Source organism: Seriola lalandi, unplaced genomic scaffold (assembly GCF_002814215.2).
Source record: "Seriola lalandi dorsalis isolate HSWRI2012SDOR001 ecotype SW California unplaced genomic scaffold, Sedor1 jcf7180002054578, whole genome shotgun sequence".
In the NCBI taxonomy this organism is placed as follows: Eukaryota; Metazoa; Chordata; class Actinopteri; order Carangiformes; family Carangidae; genus Seriola; species Seriola lalandi.
The window spans coordinates 265717-282956 of record NW_019525131.1 but is presented as its reverse complement, the minus strand read 5'-3'; the positions used below and the strand labels follow the sequence as shown (position 1 = coordinate 282956).

The 17240-nt window shown below is 42.7% G+C and overlaps 2 protein-coding genes across 3 annotated transcripts in view; one reads left to right on the top strand and one right to left on the bottom strand.

Annotated features, from left to right (window-relative positions):
* Window positions 1–8638, top strand: part of LOC111663608 (dolichyl-diphosphooligosaccharide--protein glycosyltransferase subunit MAGT1) — a 10790-nt gene extending 2152 nt beyond the window's left edge. The window contains exons 2-10 of one of the 2 annotated variants that reach the window (XM_023417871.2): window positions 1787–1956; window positions 2051–2168; window positions 3412–3552; window positions 3644–3784; window positions 6048–6137; window positions 6220–6283; window positions 6585–6659; window positions 6951–7041; window positions 7145–8638. In XM_023417871.2, coding sequence (XP_023273639.1) covers window positions 1787–1956; window positions 2051–2168; window positions 3412–3552; window positions 3644–3784; window positions 6048–6137; window positions 6220–6283; window positions 6585–6659; window positions 6951–7041; window positions 7145–7160 — 906 coding nt within the window. In that variant the 3' untranslated portion in view covers window positions 7161–8638. Of the gene's footprint in view, window positions 1–1786; window positions 1957–2050; window positions 2169–3411; window positions 3553–3643; window positions 3785–6047; window positions 6138–6219; window positions 6284–6584; window positions 6660–6950; window positions 7046–7144 lie in introns of those variants that run through there. The other variant, XM_087177022.1, reaches the window with a different exon arrangement.
* A 4363-nt stretch (window positions 8639–13001) lies between these two features.
* Window positions 13002–16891, bottom strand: igbp1 (immunoglobulin (CD79A) binding protein 1). Its single transcript, XM_023417787.2, has 3 exons — window positions 16375–16891; window positions 13794–14126; window positions 13002–13535 (listed from the first exon to the last, which is right to left on the bottom strand). The coding sequence occupies exons 1-3, from the start codon at window positions 16852–16854 to the stop codon at window positions 13263–13265; spliced, it is 1086 nt and encodes a 361-aa protein (XP_023273555.1). The 5' UTR covers window positions 16855–16891; the 3' UTR covers window positions 13002–13262.
* Window positions 16892–17240: the final 349 nt, after the last annotated feature.

The following is a 17240-nucleotide window of genomic DNA, read 5'->3' as shown; positions in this document are numbered from 1 at the left end:
ACTTGGCCGGTAAAAAATTTACTTGGCCGGTAGATTTTTTCATCTACCGGTCCCCTTGGCAGGTGAGCCAAAAAGTTAGTTTACAGCCCTGATGAGAACTATGAAAAGCCATCATCAATGGAGCTCAGTTTCAACAATTCACCATGGTAACGGGTAAATAAAGAGAGCAGAACCTCCATTTTAATCCAGTGGAGCCAGAAAGATGAGTATGTGACATTAAAGCATGTTTATTTCTAAAAAAAAACAAAAAAAAAAACAGCAGCAGCAGTGAAAGAATCTGAGCTGGAGAAAAGAGTCAATTATTTCAAACTATAACATTTTATTCAGCGTCGTCCACTAGACCACTTTATTTATTAGACTTTTATATTCTTAATGGATGTAAAGAGCTGGAATCTGCTTTTTGTTAGATTAAATATATTATTCACCTGTGACCTGATGGAGACAAAGTTCTGCAGGAGAAAGTAGATATACATGAAACAGATCAGACAGAAGTTTATAGATATAGATGAAACGGATCAGAAAGAAGTTGTCTATGATTGTATATGTCTATGATGATCTATGACTGTAGCCTCAGATTCTGACCCAGGAACAGCTTCATGATTTTGGTGATTCTCGGATGAAAAAGCATCGAGGTAAAAGCTGAGTGTAAATTTTCAGATGTCTACTACTGCTCAACAGCATCAATGACTGTATATACAGTGACTGAAATGCTGTTAAATCAGTTTCAGACTATGTATATTTTTTAAATTTGTAAGTATTTTCAGCAGCATTACTGTCATCCTCCCTCACAAATGAAATTCTTCATAGATCAGAGTGTCTAAAGGTTCACACAGATATTTTTTAATTTACAGTGATGAATAATCAGTAAATGTTTTAGTGCAGAGGAGCCGATTTACAGTCTGACAGGTATCTTAGTGTCCACAGTCTCAGAAAGACTGAATAGATATTTAATCTGAGTTGAGGATGAACCATTTACCATGTGTAATATTTGAATGTCAGATCTCTGTCTCTGTCCTCACACTGATCACAGATTGATAATAAAAGAGGTCATGTTCGTAAAGACAGGTCTCAGATAACAAACTAGTGTCAAGTCAGGATTTTAAATTAAACTTGTTTTTTTTTTTTTTAAATGTCTCTGATCTGCGCTGAATGAGGACATGAAGCCTGTGTCAAACAGCTTCTTCAGGCTTGTCAGGATGAAACAGACAGAAACTTGGAGTCAGCTACCATGGTAACTGACCATGATACCATGGTATATGACTCTGAGTTAAAGTGATCTCAGTTTCAGAAAACCCAGAGTTTCCCTCATCTCAAATTTAAGGAACTCAGAGTTTTCACTAAACCTACTTTTTGGAATAGACCCCTGGCTGCTATGTGTGATTAGACACACATGACTTCAACACATACACACACGTGTCCTAAATGACTATTTGAAGTCATTAAGGACAGGCAGTCTGAAATATAATCAGGAATATGTTTCACACTGCCTGATTCTAAAACAAGCATGTGTTTATTCCAGAGGCTGTTTAGAACATCTGGATGTGTTCAGGTGACTCTGTGTAGATTGTTAAATTAATTTTCACTGGTTGACATGATATGAATTGGCCACTTTTTTAAACAGTCTTTACATGGATATATTTTGTATTGTTCTTATGTTTATGAGTGAATTGCTTTTTGTCTCTGCTGTCTATCTGGTCCTGTGTTGTTTCTGAGCCTGAGGATGGCTCCTGGCCTTTTCCATCAGTCCTCCTGTCTTTGTGCCTAACGCACTGTCTGCCCTGTGTAGACTCTACTGTCAGAGAAGGTGACTCAGATGATGGAGTGGGCCTCCAAACGTTCAGTCATCAGGATGAACGGAGATAAGTTTCGTCGCTTCGTCAAGGCTCCTCCCAGAAACTACTCAGTGGTCATCATGTTCACAGCGCTGCAGCCACAGAGACAGTGTGGAGTCTGCAGGTAAAAGGCAGGAGCAGAGGGAAGAAGAACTGATGCTGCTGCTACTGTTGGCTTCTTTCTGAATTAAGAATTTAAATGTATGTTTTCATTTCAGACAAGCAGATGAAGAGTTTCAGGTGCTGGCTAACTCCTGGCGTTATTCCTCTGCCTTCACCAACAAAGTCTTCTTTGCATCTGTTGATTTTGATGAAGGCTCAGACGTCTTTCAGATGGTGAGACAACATCTTGTTTTCTAAAAGTCTAAAAGCCATTCATGCATTAACACCAGAAGACAGAGTCTGTGTGACTGAGGGATGAGAGGCCAGCTGGTCTCACTGGTCAGTGAACTGAGCTGCTGTTGTGTTGGACTGAAAACCTGTAGACCTTCAGATGTGTAAATGAAAAAGTTTTTCTGTTAGTTTTTGCTTCTGCAATTTATACAACCAGATACTGTGCATCAAATCAGGTTCTTCCATACTCATACTTACTGCTGATCACAGCACAATTTTAATGTTGCAGTAAAGTGTTCGGTCTTTAGTCACTTGTGCAAAGCAGCAATATCTGATTTGAGACACAGCAAGACATTTTGATGTGTTTCAGCCAACAAATCATATGTAGTGTTCACTGCTGCTGACATGTTCCAAAGTACATACAAAAATGTGCCACGAAAAACCAGGAAGGAAGCACGACTTCGATATGTCCACAAATGGAGCATGGACAGCTGCTTTTAGTTTTACAAACTGATGTTTTGCATCTAATTCATTGACACGTTGCTGGTGAACCACATGTCTACAGTGTTTGTGCTTGGATTGAAGTCTGTATAGATCTTTCCTGCCACAACAGATCAACATCCTCTTTGGTGAATATACTAAACACTATAGTACACCATGTAGGAAACGATAAAGAGAAACCTGTGATGCAAGTTATATTTTTAATTCAAATCTATTAATTATAAGATAATAATATGGTGCCAGTTTAAGGTCCTTGATGAGAAAAAGTTTGAGAGCCACTGCTCTAAGCTGTGTAATGTAAGTAGAATTAAAATGGATATTGGATCATGGTCAGACAGTAATAAAACCTGCAGCTCAGTATATGTGATCATATGATCATAACCAGGAGAAGTTTCCTGACAGGGACACAAGCAGACTCACTCACAGACCCGGACTGGACAGTGACCAGAGGTTGAATGAAACAAATTTTTAGACCAATGTCCAGAAACAACTCTGCAGGTTCTTACAGTCAGTTCATTCAGACTCTGAGGTGTCATCAGTAAGTGGATGTGCATCTGTCTTAAACTAACAGCTGGGATTGAAGAAAGGTAAAAGGTCAATTTATCTTACCTAAGTCAGATAGTTGTAAATAAACTCCTAGTTATTTTGAGCTTTAGTTACTTACAGATGTTGAAAGTTGAGCTGGACTAGATAAACAACCAGTTATACATACTCTGTTGTGACTGTATTTGTGTTTGTGTTGCAGCTGAATATGAACTCTGCTCCAACATTCCTCCACTTCCCGTCCAAAGGGAAACCTCGCAGGTCTGATACCTACGAGCTGCAGGTCAGAGGCTTCGCAGCCGAACAGCTGGCCAGATGGGTGGCAGACAGGACTGATGTGCAGGTCAGTGTCAGCTGTATCATTAGGTCTGTGTCTGAGTGACCGTGATGACAGCAGCCTCTGGTGATCACAGTCCTGTTTGCCCGTGTTTCAGATCCGAGTCATCCGTCCTCCCAACTATGCCGGGCCTCTGCTGCTGGGCTTCCTCCTGGCTGTGATTGGAGGACTGGCGTATCTACGAAGACACAATCTGGAGTTTCTCTTCAACAAGAACGTCTGGGCCTTCTCTGCACTGGTAACAGCAGCCAACACACAAACATGTGTACATTGATACACTTAATGCTCTCTGTGACTCACACACTCTGCAAACGACTAATAAAGAGCAGTGGTCAAACGTTGGTAGATTAGGATGTGGCTGAACAGGCTGACCTCCAACAAAACAACCAGCATGAACTTTAAAAGACTGTAGACTGTTCTTCTGATGACAAATGTGAAATTGGAAACAAGAATTTGGATCTTTTTCTTTCTTTCTTTGGGTCTGCAAAATAGATGTAGATGAGTGATATTAATTGATCATCACAAATACATTGTATATAGTTCTTGGCTGGACAGCAACAGCGGGGCCAGCCCTACAATGGCATATGTCACTGACTGACTGAGTGATCATAGTTCCACCATTGGTCAGCTGAATGCCACGTGACTGAGTCGGAGTTTTCCATTGGCTGTTGCTCTTTCAAAATGAATTGATGAAAACAGTTTCTATTAGGGAGCGTTTACAGCCTGCAGTGTTGCCAACATAGCGCATTTGAAGCAAACCGAACTGAGACCACCTGTTGAGGAAGTCTCAGTTTGGTTTGCTGAGACCACCTCTCCAGGTGCGCCTCAAGTCCGCGTTGCGGGTTGCTTAACCTGTGCATTGTGAACGCAAAGCACAACAGGTTCGTTATGTTAAAGCCTCACCTTAACATCAATAATCATAAAAAATGACAGAGAAAAAAAAGCTAGCACTATGTTAAGTGTGTAGTGTAGGTTATGGCAAGTCAGTTTTATTTATGTTGTCCAATATCACAAATTTGCCTCAAGGGCCTTTACGATATCTACAGCACACAACATCCTCTATCCTAAGACCCTGATTCAGGAAACCTCTCCAAAAAACACTAAAGGGTGAAAAAGATGGAGGAAACATCAGGAAGAGAGGAGGAGGCGAGACGGCGGCGGAGTGTACAGAGAAGAGCAACATTGTGAATTTACAGTGTGAACAGTCAGGATGACAGAACTCTGGAGTGTAAACGCACATGAAGACGGACAGGGCCTGAGCCACACAACCTCCTCTGTCCGCAGGGATGTTGTCCCAGAAGGAAAACACACTGCAGCCTGCAGATGTGTTTTTAAGTCTGGGGACAGACAGGAGCCCTGTGTTGGGAGAGCAGCGAGCACAGGATGGACATAATGTTTTTGGAGATCAGACAAGTGTGATGAGGTCTGCCCGTTTAAGTTTGTGTGTGTCAGTAGAAGCACATTAATGTCTGGACACCTTAAAGATACTGTTGGAAGCCAAAATTGGTGCACAAATATTACAAATAACCCAGTGTGAATGACACAAAGGTGTGAATGAGGATTTGAGCATCAACCAACCGGTGTCTGTGTCGGGCCGATGACCAGCATCTCAGTTTTATCTGAATGTAGGAGCAGGAAATCATGTGACATCATTATGATCACCTGACTTAAAAGGTTCAGCTGAGTATGTGACATCATCAGCTGAGTACCATCAGTGTAGCAGTGAACATTTAAGTCCATGACTGAGTCATGACCAAGATGTGAAACATAAAGAGAGAAAAGCAGAGCGCTGTGGTTCTCCATAGATCACATCAGAAAATACTGAACCACATGACAGCCAGGCCAGAGATGCAGTGGGTCTGCAGTGATCTGTGCTGAGCTGAGATCAGTGAAGAGAAGCACTGAGGTGGAATCTGAAACTGATGAGCAGATGATCATTTACCACTTCACTAAGTGGTGCTGCTGTGTTCTGCTGTTGCTTGTAAGGGTTAATGCAGCAGCACCAGCAGCAGCATCTTCTCTGTGAGCATATTCTTGGTCATATAACCAAAGTTCAATGGCACAAAAAAATAAGTTGCTCACACAGATGAGTAAGTGATGTTTGAAATCTTCATCCCAACAAACATATTCAAGCAATATCAAATACAACACAACATTTTGTCTCATTTCAAAATCAAAGCATGAAAACTCAGCTGCCCGCTGAGAATCTCCACTGGTTATTTAGCTCCATGTTACACAGACATGTTCACCTGCTGCTGAACAGATCAGGAGAAATACAAGAAGAATTTATTGTCATTCACACTTTACACAAAAGAACAAAATTGTGTTTCATCTAGCTCAGGAATATAAAATACTATAATAAGGTCATCAACAAATGATTATTGCACACACTGAATGAAATAAAGAATTGCACACACTGAATGAATAAAGTCTCCAGCCAAGTTTCTCATCAATCCTGGTCTTTATGATGTCCTCCCTATTTTCTTCTCTCTGTGTGTCAGTGCTTTGTCCTGATCATGACTTCAGGCCAGATGTGGAACCACATCAGAGGACCACCGTATGCACACAAGAACCCCAGCACTGGACAAGTTGTAAGTCACAGTCCATCCTGACTGACAATGTGATATGTGAAGTGATCATCAGAGCTGTGTTTAACTGTCCTGTTGTTTTCAGAGTTACATCCACGGCAGCAGTCAGGCTCAGTTTGTGGCTGAGACTCACATCGTCCTGCTCTTCAGTATCCTTAAGCTGACTCTCACACACACACACACACACACACACACACACACACACACACTCTCTCTCTCTGAACTGAGTCACTCTAACACACCATGAGGTTAATGTCAGCCCCCCTCAGCCAGGTGGATCAGATCCTCTGTGTCAGCTATGCTCCTCCTCCAGCTTTGTTGTGGAGTTAATCAGTTTCACACCTCCCTCCACAGGCCTGACCTTTAAAGTAGATCCTGGTTGTAGCTGTTGAACTGTGGTGGTCTGAGGTCATGCATCTTATTTCCTGTCTGAACCTTGACCTCTATCAGATGCTGCTGTTACCACGGGGATCGTGCTGCTGTGTGAGGCTGCCACCTCTGACATAGACATTGGAAAGAGGAAGAGTATGTATATACACACACACACACACACACACACACACACACACACACACACACACACAGTCACAATCAACAGTTATGGACATAAAGGCAGAAAAATGTAGAATATATGACCATAGTATGTAGAGCTGAAGGAAGTGCAGCTCAGACAGTTTATCACTAATGTGGAAATGAAAAGTCCAAACATGATGCTGATGATCAACATGAACTGTGTGTGTGTGTGTGTGTGTGTGTGTGTGTGTGTGTGTGTGTGTGTGTGTGTGTGTGTGTGTGTGTATGTGTGTGTCATGTCAGTCATGTGTGTAGCAGGTATTGGTCTGGTGATGCTGTTCTTCAGCTGTCTGCTGTCCATTTTCAGAGCTAAGTACCATGGGTATCCATACAGGTAGAGACACACCTTTATTTCTGTTGATCTTGTTCTACCTGCTGTGATTGGCTGAAACAGTGCCTCGTTTCCTATTGGCTAAAAGACTCGTTCTGTGTTGCAGCTTCCTGATAAGTTAGAGCTGACCATGTCAACATGAAGTCCTGTCAACAAACAGGGTGGTGTCCATGGCGATGATGCCACATGACTGTTTGCTACGCCATGATTTGTCTTCTGATCTGCGAGTCGAGAGTGTGTATCAACACACACAAACACACACTGTGCCTTCACAACAGCAGGACCCTCATCATCGGTGTGCATCCTGAACTGCCTCGTGCCAAAATCTGTTTTGTACCTTAGAATCTGACTAAATCTGAATTTCTTTAATCAGTTGATTGGTAATAATCAGGGACTAAATCCAGTGAGCATTTTAACTGTTGGGACCATAGTGAGGTTCTGGCCTCAGTTGTGTGTGTGTGTGTGTGTGTGTGTGTGTGTGAGAGAGAGAGAGAGTATATGTGCTTTAAATGCTACATAGTGAGAACAGAGTGAGGACATGTTGGCCGGTCCTCAACACTTCTTGGATTTAGGGGGAGGGGTCAGGGGTTCAGTTGTTATGGTTAAAGTTGGGGTAAGGAGCTAGGGAATACATTATGTCAACCAATGTCCTCACAAAGGTAGAAGTGTGTGTTTGTGTGTGAGTGGGGGGGGGGGGGGGGGGGGTGAAAAGGGACACAGAGGATGAGATGCATGTACATACACTTGTTGGATTATTTACTAAAAGCGCCACATGTGTTTGTGTACACATCCTGCGACTGCAGTTGCACACACAAATATGCATGTGCATGTGTGACTCTCATCAAAGTACATGCACTAAAGTGTTTCTTAAAGAGTCAAATCCTTTTTGTTGAACCAGAAACAGCTGTTTTATTGCTCTGTTCAGAGTCACCAGACTCCACTGACAAAAATAGAAATTTTGTTGTGCATTGCTGACTTAAGTGCATCTCATCCTCCTTGTCTGTTCTCACCCCGTGTGTGTGTGTGTGTGTGTGTGTGTGTGTGTGTGTGTGTGTGTGTGTGTGTGTGTGTGTGTGTTGCTCTTTGAGCTGTGGTCCTTACACTGCTGAGCCACTGGACAGTCTGATTAATAATAAGATTCATGGTCTAGTGATTATACTATATAAGATTATAACAGTAACACATGACAGCGTTCAGATGGTGGATGATTTAACATCAGTGCAGCCTCACACACTCAGGGTTTCCTATAAACCTGTTTTGGATTGAAGAGTATAAATTACTAGCAAATGGAGGTTTTACAGAGTTAATGTTTTCAATAGTGGGACAGTATTGCCCTCCTCCCTCCATTCATTTATGAATTTTCAGTTTGCCAAATAAGAAAGTTTGTTGAGTCTTGTTGTTAAAAGGATAATTTTTTTGTCTTTAATTAAGAAGAAAGGTCTTAACCCCAGAGCAAGATGAGATCTCTTTCATCTGAAGTACCATTTTTTTTTTCTGTTGTGTAAAACATTGAAGTGCTTTAAACATGGAAGCCTCATCAGGTACCAGGACAAAATATTTGATCTGAGGTTATTTCTGATATTAAAGTGCCTTAACTGTCCCTCCTTGTTGGTCTCTTCCTCTTTCCTTCAGTTTTGAAAGAAGGCCCTGTTCATATGGAGTGTCTGGGCGAGGGCGGGGTACACCCTGGACAGGTCGCCAGTCCATCACAGTGCTGACATACACATGAACAGTCACACCTATGGGCACTTTAGAGTGGCCAATTAACCTATGGTGCATGTCTTTGGACTGTGGGAGGAAGCTGGAGAGAACCCAAGCAGGCACAGGGAGAACATGTAAACTCAGCACAGAAAGGCCCAGGTTCGAACCCAGAATCTTCTTGCTGTGATGTGCTAACCACTGAGCCACTGTGCCGCCCCTAAATCAAAATCTATTAAATGAAAACATAACTAAATAAATACAGCTATGAAATAAAACCTGAAATACATAAATTAGGTACTAAATGTAGAAATATATAAATAAATGTTAATATAAATTTGAGTCATAAATGTGACATTTGGAAATAAAAGTCTCCAGAAATAAGGTAATTCTAAATATAAAAAGCTATTTATTTATTTATTTAATTTATTTATTTATTCATTGATTCATTTGTATAGCTATTTATGTAATGACTCACTTATATATTTATATTGACATTTATTTATATATTGTTACGTTTATTACATAATTGAATCATGATTTTCCCCTAGGGGATAAATAAAGTATCTATCTATCTATCTATCTATCTATCTAATTTTAGTTTTCAGGGTTTATTTCATAGCTGTATTTTTTTATTTATTTAATATTGATTAAGATGGCATTCCATATATTCAGGCCTGCGGCTAGAAAGACACAATGTCAAATATAATCTATCTGATCATATTTGACATAATCTGTAAACATTTCAACATGAAGTTTGTATATACTGACTGATTCTTCTCAGTATAGACCACACATGGGCATTTAGTCAGTGACCACTCAGGCCCTGTTCACACCTGGTGTTACTGTAACATCTGTCTCAGGTGATCCAATCACAGGTGTTCAGCTCTCAGTTCGTCAGTTCACACCTGAATTTAAAATGCGTCTCCACGTGTGTCTTGATTGACCACAAATAAACACTTTTTTTTTTAGCCAATCAGACAGATGGTGTGCTTGTTTGTGTGAGTGAGTGAGAGAGAGAGAGAGAGAAAGAGAGAGAGAGCAGGGCATGGAGGGGTTGAGCGAATTAACAGCCTCAGTCTGCCTCATTACTGTGTTGTACTGAGATGTGAGTGTCAGTGTGGTGTTCCTGTGAGGAAGGGTGGTTAGAGCTTTAACCACTCATGACAACCAGCTGGTGAACAAACTGAGGGACCTGGAGATGTGCAGGGTTCTCAGGGAGAGGGTGATGACTGGCCCATGACAAGATGTCCTGCTCTGGACCCAACTCCCTCGTCTGTCCTCGAAGACCACCGCTGTGATGTCACCTGTCCTCAACATGATGTGTTTGTCAGCACCTTCTCCATCGCCTTCAGGAAGTCCTACAGCACCTTCAGGAAAATGGAGGACGAGTGAAATGCTCTGTAGAAAACTTGTACTGGATGAGCACAGTCTTCACCCTTCAGAGGACAAGGTGAGAGCTAAACAGGAAGCTCTGGGTCCTGAACATCAGAGACCTCCAGAAGTTTTAGGGACATGCTAATCTTCCTCTCTAAACACGTTTTAAACTCATTAGTTGAACATGGTTTTCACACAAAAACTTGGTCTGAAGCTCATGGAATAACACGACCTCACCTGAGCTTTTCTGACTGTTCATCACTTTAAACAGAACAAATTAAATGATGTGATAACTTATATTAAATCTTTATATTAATATTTGTTATAACAAATATTATCTATGTAGCGTTAACACCGTAATTTAGAATTTACTCTCGTTGAAATGGGGCACCAGTCCTCTGGGAGGACAACAATGAATTACTTCATTGCCAAATTTATCAATCTCATATCAGAAGCCATGACTTCTCGATTCAGTGGATCTCCAGTCTCTACGTCAAAAGAACACAACAGGAAAACAACTGGGTGTAAATAAAGGAGTTTATTAACTAAACTACTATGTACAGAGTAAATGCAAGGTGTAATAATCATAAAGATGAAAATAATAATGAAATGAGCAGTGTGATGAGTTGGCAATGGTGGGAGAGGATATGCTATGGCTATACAGCTAATGATGCTACATCTACGAATTAGGTTTGATGATTAAATATTACTATATTTCGACATCAACCCAGTCATGAGCAGAGTGTTAAGACCGGCCTACTGTGAGTTGCGCTGCAGCTGGAGACCCTCGGCTGGAACCCAGGTGGCTGTGGTTGCCATGGTAACCCTCGAGACTCGGGGTCTAGGTGGATTCTCCTGGAGGCCGTGTCCCGTTATCACGATGACGGATTCTGCCGGTGTCTCAGCGGTTCAGCTCTGGTGGAGTTTGCCAGGAGACTTTCTGTCTCGGCTTCTCTGCAGGCGGTCGTGCAGATGTTATCTGCTGGCGTCTCTTGCGGGTTGATGCGAAATAAACTCTAATGCTCTTCACTTTGGCTGGATAACTTTAGAGGAGACTGGCGTTGACCACATGACTCTAACTGTCTGAAACTTGATGATGATTAAAAGTTACAACATTACTCTGGAGCACTGCTGTTGTTTTGGTTCAGTTGGTCTTGACTTGGCTTATAAAGATAAAAGATCGCATGTAGACAAAAAATAATGTTACTTGGAGCACGTGGCAAAGAAAGAATAAAGGACGCGACAAAATGATCAAGTGCACAAATGGCTAAGAGCCATGAGTTTGTGGCGAGCAGCTTAGAGCTACCAGTTTAAATAGCTACAGAGCCGGGCTTTGAGCTTTGCTTAGAGCAATGTGTGAATTGATCACGACCATGTTTCAGGGGCGTCACCCTTCTTCTCCTGTGTTTCCACTTGGAGAAGAGAGTAATTTTCCACTGAACTTTTGAATAGTTTAATTCTACAGTTTACCTATAAACTCACACATCCGTCTTCCACCATGACCACAAAACATGAAATGAAATAACATATAAACCCAATGGTACTAATAATGGCAGAGAGGAGTTGTGGTTAACTGATCATACAACAATATAAACATTTCCTAAAGCTAATAGTCTATAAATGTGGATTACACAGCAGTTCTTTGACTGTAACAATAATAATATGGACATGCTGGATGTCATGTAGTGTGTGTTACCTCGTGTGAAGGATGCTGACAGTCTGGTCACATGAAGGACATTGTCTTAAAGTCTACATGTTACATTTCAAACATTCTAGGGGATAGAAGTTTGGGATTAAACTATTGCGTGAGTGAACAGCTAGATATTTAATTTTACATTCTTCCTTAGATCTGTGTCTGTGAAGAGAGTTCTGCTGGTCACTACCCAGGATTGGAATGTGGGTTGTAGTTTATGACTCTTATCTAGAAAGGGACAGAGGAAGGGAGGTTTGTGTGTGTGTGTGTGTGTGTGCGTGTGTGTGTGTGCTCATGCATGGCACAGAGACGCCAGGACTCACATCTTAGTGATAATCAGTCCTTTTGGTGTTACTTGTCCGATATAAGAAACAATCAGATATCATTAGACAGAGTCTTATTGTTACAAACTGGAGATTTTGCCTATGTTCTCCAGTTGCCTGGTGTCCATTGGTTGATCCTCTGGAGCTGACCCTTTGACCTTTTGTCTGGTCCTGTGTCTCTGTGACAACAGCATGGTCTGTTTGTGAGAGAGGGCTCCTTTGTCTCTGTTTCCTATCAATTTGATAGTTTGATGGTGGGAAGAGTCACAAAGTGTCAATTTTGGGTCCATTAACTCTGCATGTCCTTATAATGAACTTTTTTAATGGCTTGTGACTGATGCCAGGCCACGTATGTACTTTATATCTAAAACAGCTCAGGTCTGAAAACCAGATTTAAGAGTCCCTCTACATGACCAGAACCACAAGATGTAGGATGGAAGAACTGATACAGCTGATATTCAAATTTTATTAGAGCAAATATCTGACTAATTTGCTTTTTTATTTAAGATTATATAGAGAACAATGATCATCTCACTCCTGAGACACATCAAACCTTCATCAGGGAACCTTTGATAATAATGGAGAATTTAAACTTAATACAATGCATGATGGGTAGTAAGTGCAAATAAGCATCCAATATTTCTAAATAACTTAATTTGATGGGTTCAGTAAATGATCCATTGGACATTCTGTCAACTGAACTCATAATTAATGATAGTTAGACCATGTAAAGGATGAAGTAAACAGTGATTTTCCTACAGGAAGCCAACTTGACTTGTGGCTCAGTTTGAAGCGGATCATTTTGTGTGCGAGGCCTGACGACGTGTCAGTGTTACTCATGCCAAAGAACAGAATTGGTGTTTGACAGTGCAGGTGGTTAGATCAGTCTTTATTCTCCAGTGAGAGTTAGAACAATGACACTACAGAGGGCTGTTGTGCTGTAAATGAATGTAACATGAGGGAATCAGCTGTAGTGTCGATAAGCCAATCAGAAGTCAGCAGGCTGGTCAGGTGATGCTGTGGTGGGTTTCCTTCTCTAACCCACTGTGTTAGGGATCAGGACTGTGAACAGTGTCCACCTCTGGACTGATTAGAGTAGAAATGAACACACATGACACGCTCTGCTAGATCAGTTAGCCCATGTTCTGCCGGTTTCCGTAACCTCTGCGATGAGTGTCTTTCCAGTCATCCCAGTTCCTGGCTTTCAGCAGAGCCTCCTCATCATCCTGTTCAGCCTTTTTCTCTTTTTCTTCTTCTTCCCTGTCGTTTGCATCAGCGTCTTCTTCCACGGCGACTCTCCTGGGAATCCCCTGGTCAGGCAGGGCTCCGTGTTTCCTGTGCTGTTCATACCAGTCATCTACCGTCATGGTGGCAAGGCTTGGGTAACCTGCCCCGAAGACCCGAGCCTTTGGACCAAACAAACACACTGTCACACACAAGAGCTTGCACCACTGATCTGAAACCTGCCTCGTCTGTGAGGACTGTTTTAATAAAGACCTCCGTGTCCTGCTGTCCCCACCAATCAATCAAAATCAACTTGTTACTGCTCTCTAGTGGACACCCGTCCCCCCCGTCCCCCCGTGTAACAGGGACTAGTGAATGACTTCATGTAGCTGGTTCAGGAGCAGCTACCTCCCACAGTGCCTCCTACCACACAGTCTCACCTGTACGGCATCCTTGGTGAGGATGAATGGCTTCATGGGAGGCCTGGCTGGCTGAGCCGGCTGCTTGGTAGCAATGTGCTTCAGAACATCCATCTTCTTGAGAATCTCCACCTCCTGGTCGATGCTCTCTATTTCCTCCAGACACACGGTTACCCACCTCCGGATGTTCAGGAGGTAAAAATCTCTGCTGACCTCGTCATCCGCCTTCCCGCTGTCCACAGCTTTCCGTACATCTGACAGTCTGGCCTCCAGCTCCTTCTTCTGACGGTATCGCTCGATCTTTGCTTGTCTCTGTGCTGCCATGGAAACCAGGTCTGAAGGGCAGGGGGCAGACTGGAACGAGAAGTACACATCATAGTTCAAACAATGCTCTAAGTGACATCTCTGATGTGGCTTGCTGTCATTTACTCACACACACCAAGCGTTACTCGTTAAGAGCTCATCACATTCAGAGCAGTACAAATGTTAAACCAAAGATGGACAGATGCTGACTCGTCAACCAGGAGGAAACACTGATGTCACTCTGCTCCTTCTTCCTCTGTGTGATATCACCTCATTTATCACCAGCTCTGTCCCACCAGCATCTTCTCTACTCTCTGTGGATATGCAAAACTACTGTTGACACTGTATCATACTTCCTGTATGTTCTTCCCAATGAAAGTGTTTTATTTTGAAGGCAGTGATAGTTTAATATTATCAAAAGATCAGCTGAAAACGATGATTTACTAATTTGACACGTTTTATACTAGGTTGTTGTTTTGGTTTTTTTTTTAACTGTGTGATATATTGTGTTCAATGTGTTCTTTTTAACTTTCATGCACCAATCAGGAGCAGCACTCCTAATTTCATTGTATCTTAAAACCAGTGACAATAAAGGCTTTCTATTCAATTTTTTATATTTGTCGGTTTCTGGGCAAGAACAGATTTCACTGTGTCTCTGCTGCACAGTGAAGTCAGAGTGGAAAACAAAGCCTGATCCTCAGTCTTTTCAGTCTGTTTCAGCCCTCCACCTGTCTGTCACAGTTGCTTTTCATTACTCATATTTCCCAGTGTACAGTCAGTTGCCAGTTTACAAGGTACATCTATCTACATTCATCCCAGTCTAACAGATACATGCTACCTTCAGCAGAGCTATAGTGATCTGTTGTTCTTAGAGTGGTGATGATTCACTGTCTGATCAGTTTGGTGTCTGTCCTTCGTGGTGATCTGTGAAGCTTTTCTAATGTATTTGAATGTTTACATATTTATATCAGGAACTTTCCCCAGGAACCAGGAACCTTTTGAGGAACTATGTTTCCACTGCAGGAACCAGGGTCTAAATTTAGTTCCGGGGTAACTGATCAACCCCCAAAAAAGTCCCTGGTCAGGGGGTGGTGGGGGGGTCTGCAGTGCTGAACATTTCTGACTGGTCGAGTACTCGCTGCATTTTATTTCACCCGCCATGTTTAAATGTCCGCAGTGAGCGAGCAACAAACACACTCTCCACACCGTGAAACAGGTCCAGGAGAAGGAAAAAAACTGAAACAGGACAGAAAAATAAAGAACCACAACAGCCGGAGTGGCGAGGGCTGCCACCCGTCACGTATAATACGGGATCGTCCTATAATTGAAAATAAAATTCTGCGTCCTGTATTTTGTCCTGTAATGTGTTATGTCCTCAAAGTGCTGTGAATAATGTAACGTCAAGTAATAATTTTGCATAATCTTCGTGGTGGAAAAGCAGACAACAATGGGCCACAGGAAGCGTTTAGTTCCTGAAGAGAAGTACCTGGAACTTTAAGTCAACAACTGTGTTCCCACAGAGCAGTCTGCAGCAGTCAGGCTGCTCTGAATGAGACAGAAAATTATCCAGAGAGATTCACTCCAGGGTGGAGAGTTCGTTGTCCTCCATTTTGGTCTAAATACAGGTATATATGATTCACCTATTTCCCATTTTTGCACTGAATGTGTTTTCTTTGTTGAGTTGCTGAATGAGTATGAAGATGAAATTAGTAACTCATGTTCTACCATCATGTTTTTTGAGTTCCATGTATGTGCTGTGGGTCCACTGGAGGTCCAACCTTTTTATAAGGCTTACTAGCTTTAATCCTGGGTCATGTATGAACCATTTCAACTCCTTTCCTGGGTCACTGTCCTGTAGCAGCTTGATGGATAGTGGTAGAGATTATCTTTCTCCTCCAACTCAATCCAAACACAGGTGGTCGCTAAAAGGCACATTTCTACCATGTAGTTATTTATCTCATGTAAATCATCTGTTGTTTACAGTGACATGAGGTTACCTCTCAGACTGGACCTGTGCCCCTGCCACTAGGGGACCACACCATCAGCCACTGTTAGATCTCTGCTGCTGGAGATGGTGATGCTGTGGGTAACTTAACCCAACTGCCTCTAACTAGACTCAACTACCTGCTGATAACAACACCTGATGCAAACAGTAGCTGCCTCTACAGCAGCTGACTGTGATGCTCACAGTTGCAGGGTCCCTTCTCTGGCACAAACATGAATACAAGCACATGATGGGCTGGTTCAGGACTGAGGCCGCTCTCCATCCTGGATGCTGTGTAACCTTTAACCCACTCACCTTGGCCGCAGAGAGTCCGTTTTCTGAATCTCCGTCTGGACCACTCGCGTCTCCGCCCGTCGACGCTGGCAGCTCAAACTGTGACATGTTGTATTCTCTACACCTCCTCAGGAAGTCCATGAAGTAAGCCCGGGCTGTCTGGACTATCTCCAGCCGCTTGTCTCTGCTGGTCTTCTTCATGGTCAGAGCTCCGAGGAGAGCGGGCAGCAGCAGGTACTTCAGGTCCGCCGTGGCGATCTCCTCCAGCTCCTCGTTACGGCTGAACAGATCGAGCTGAGCCGCCATTCTGGACGCTTCTTCTAACATCCCGATACTGCGCTTCACCCTCACCTGGACACTGGTCGAGCCCAGCGCCTCGTTTGTACTGTCCACCTCCTCAAACGTCTTCCACCCACGATCTAGCAGGTCGGATAATTTGGGAGGTTCTGTGTCTGAATGTGACGTCTGTCTAACATCACTGCTATTCTCGCATTCCGCCATCTTGTCATAGTTCCGGGTTCCGTCTTCTTTGTCTTATATTTTTCTGCGGTGCAGTTCTTAAAGGAGAACTACTGCCCACTGCAGAGCAAACATTAGAACTACACTCAGTGGATGGCGTTCCTTTCAAAATCACTATCTCACTAACGCTGCTTCCTTCTTGTGTTTATACAAAACTAACTGGACAAAGGAGGAATAGAGGAGAAGAAGAAGAACAGTGATGGACGGCCACGAGTTTGTGTTCCCCACCCTCATCATCAGTCCTAATGTGGGAGAGTGGAGAGAGAACAGTGGCCTGCTTCTCTCCCTGAAGACTCCATCTTTGGGAAAATTCATCTCCTGTGGAAAGAAGCAGCTGTATCACAGCTGTGTAAAGGTCCTGAACCTTA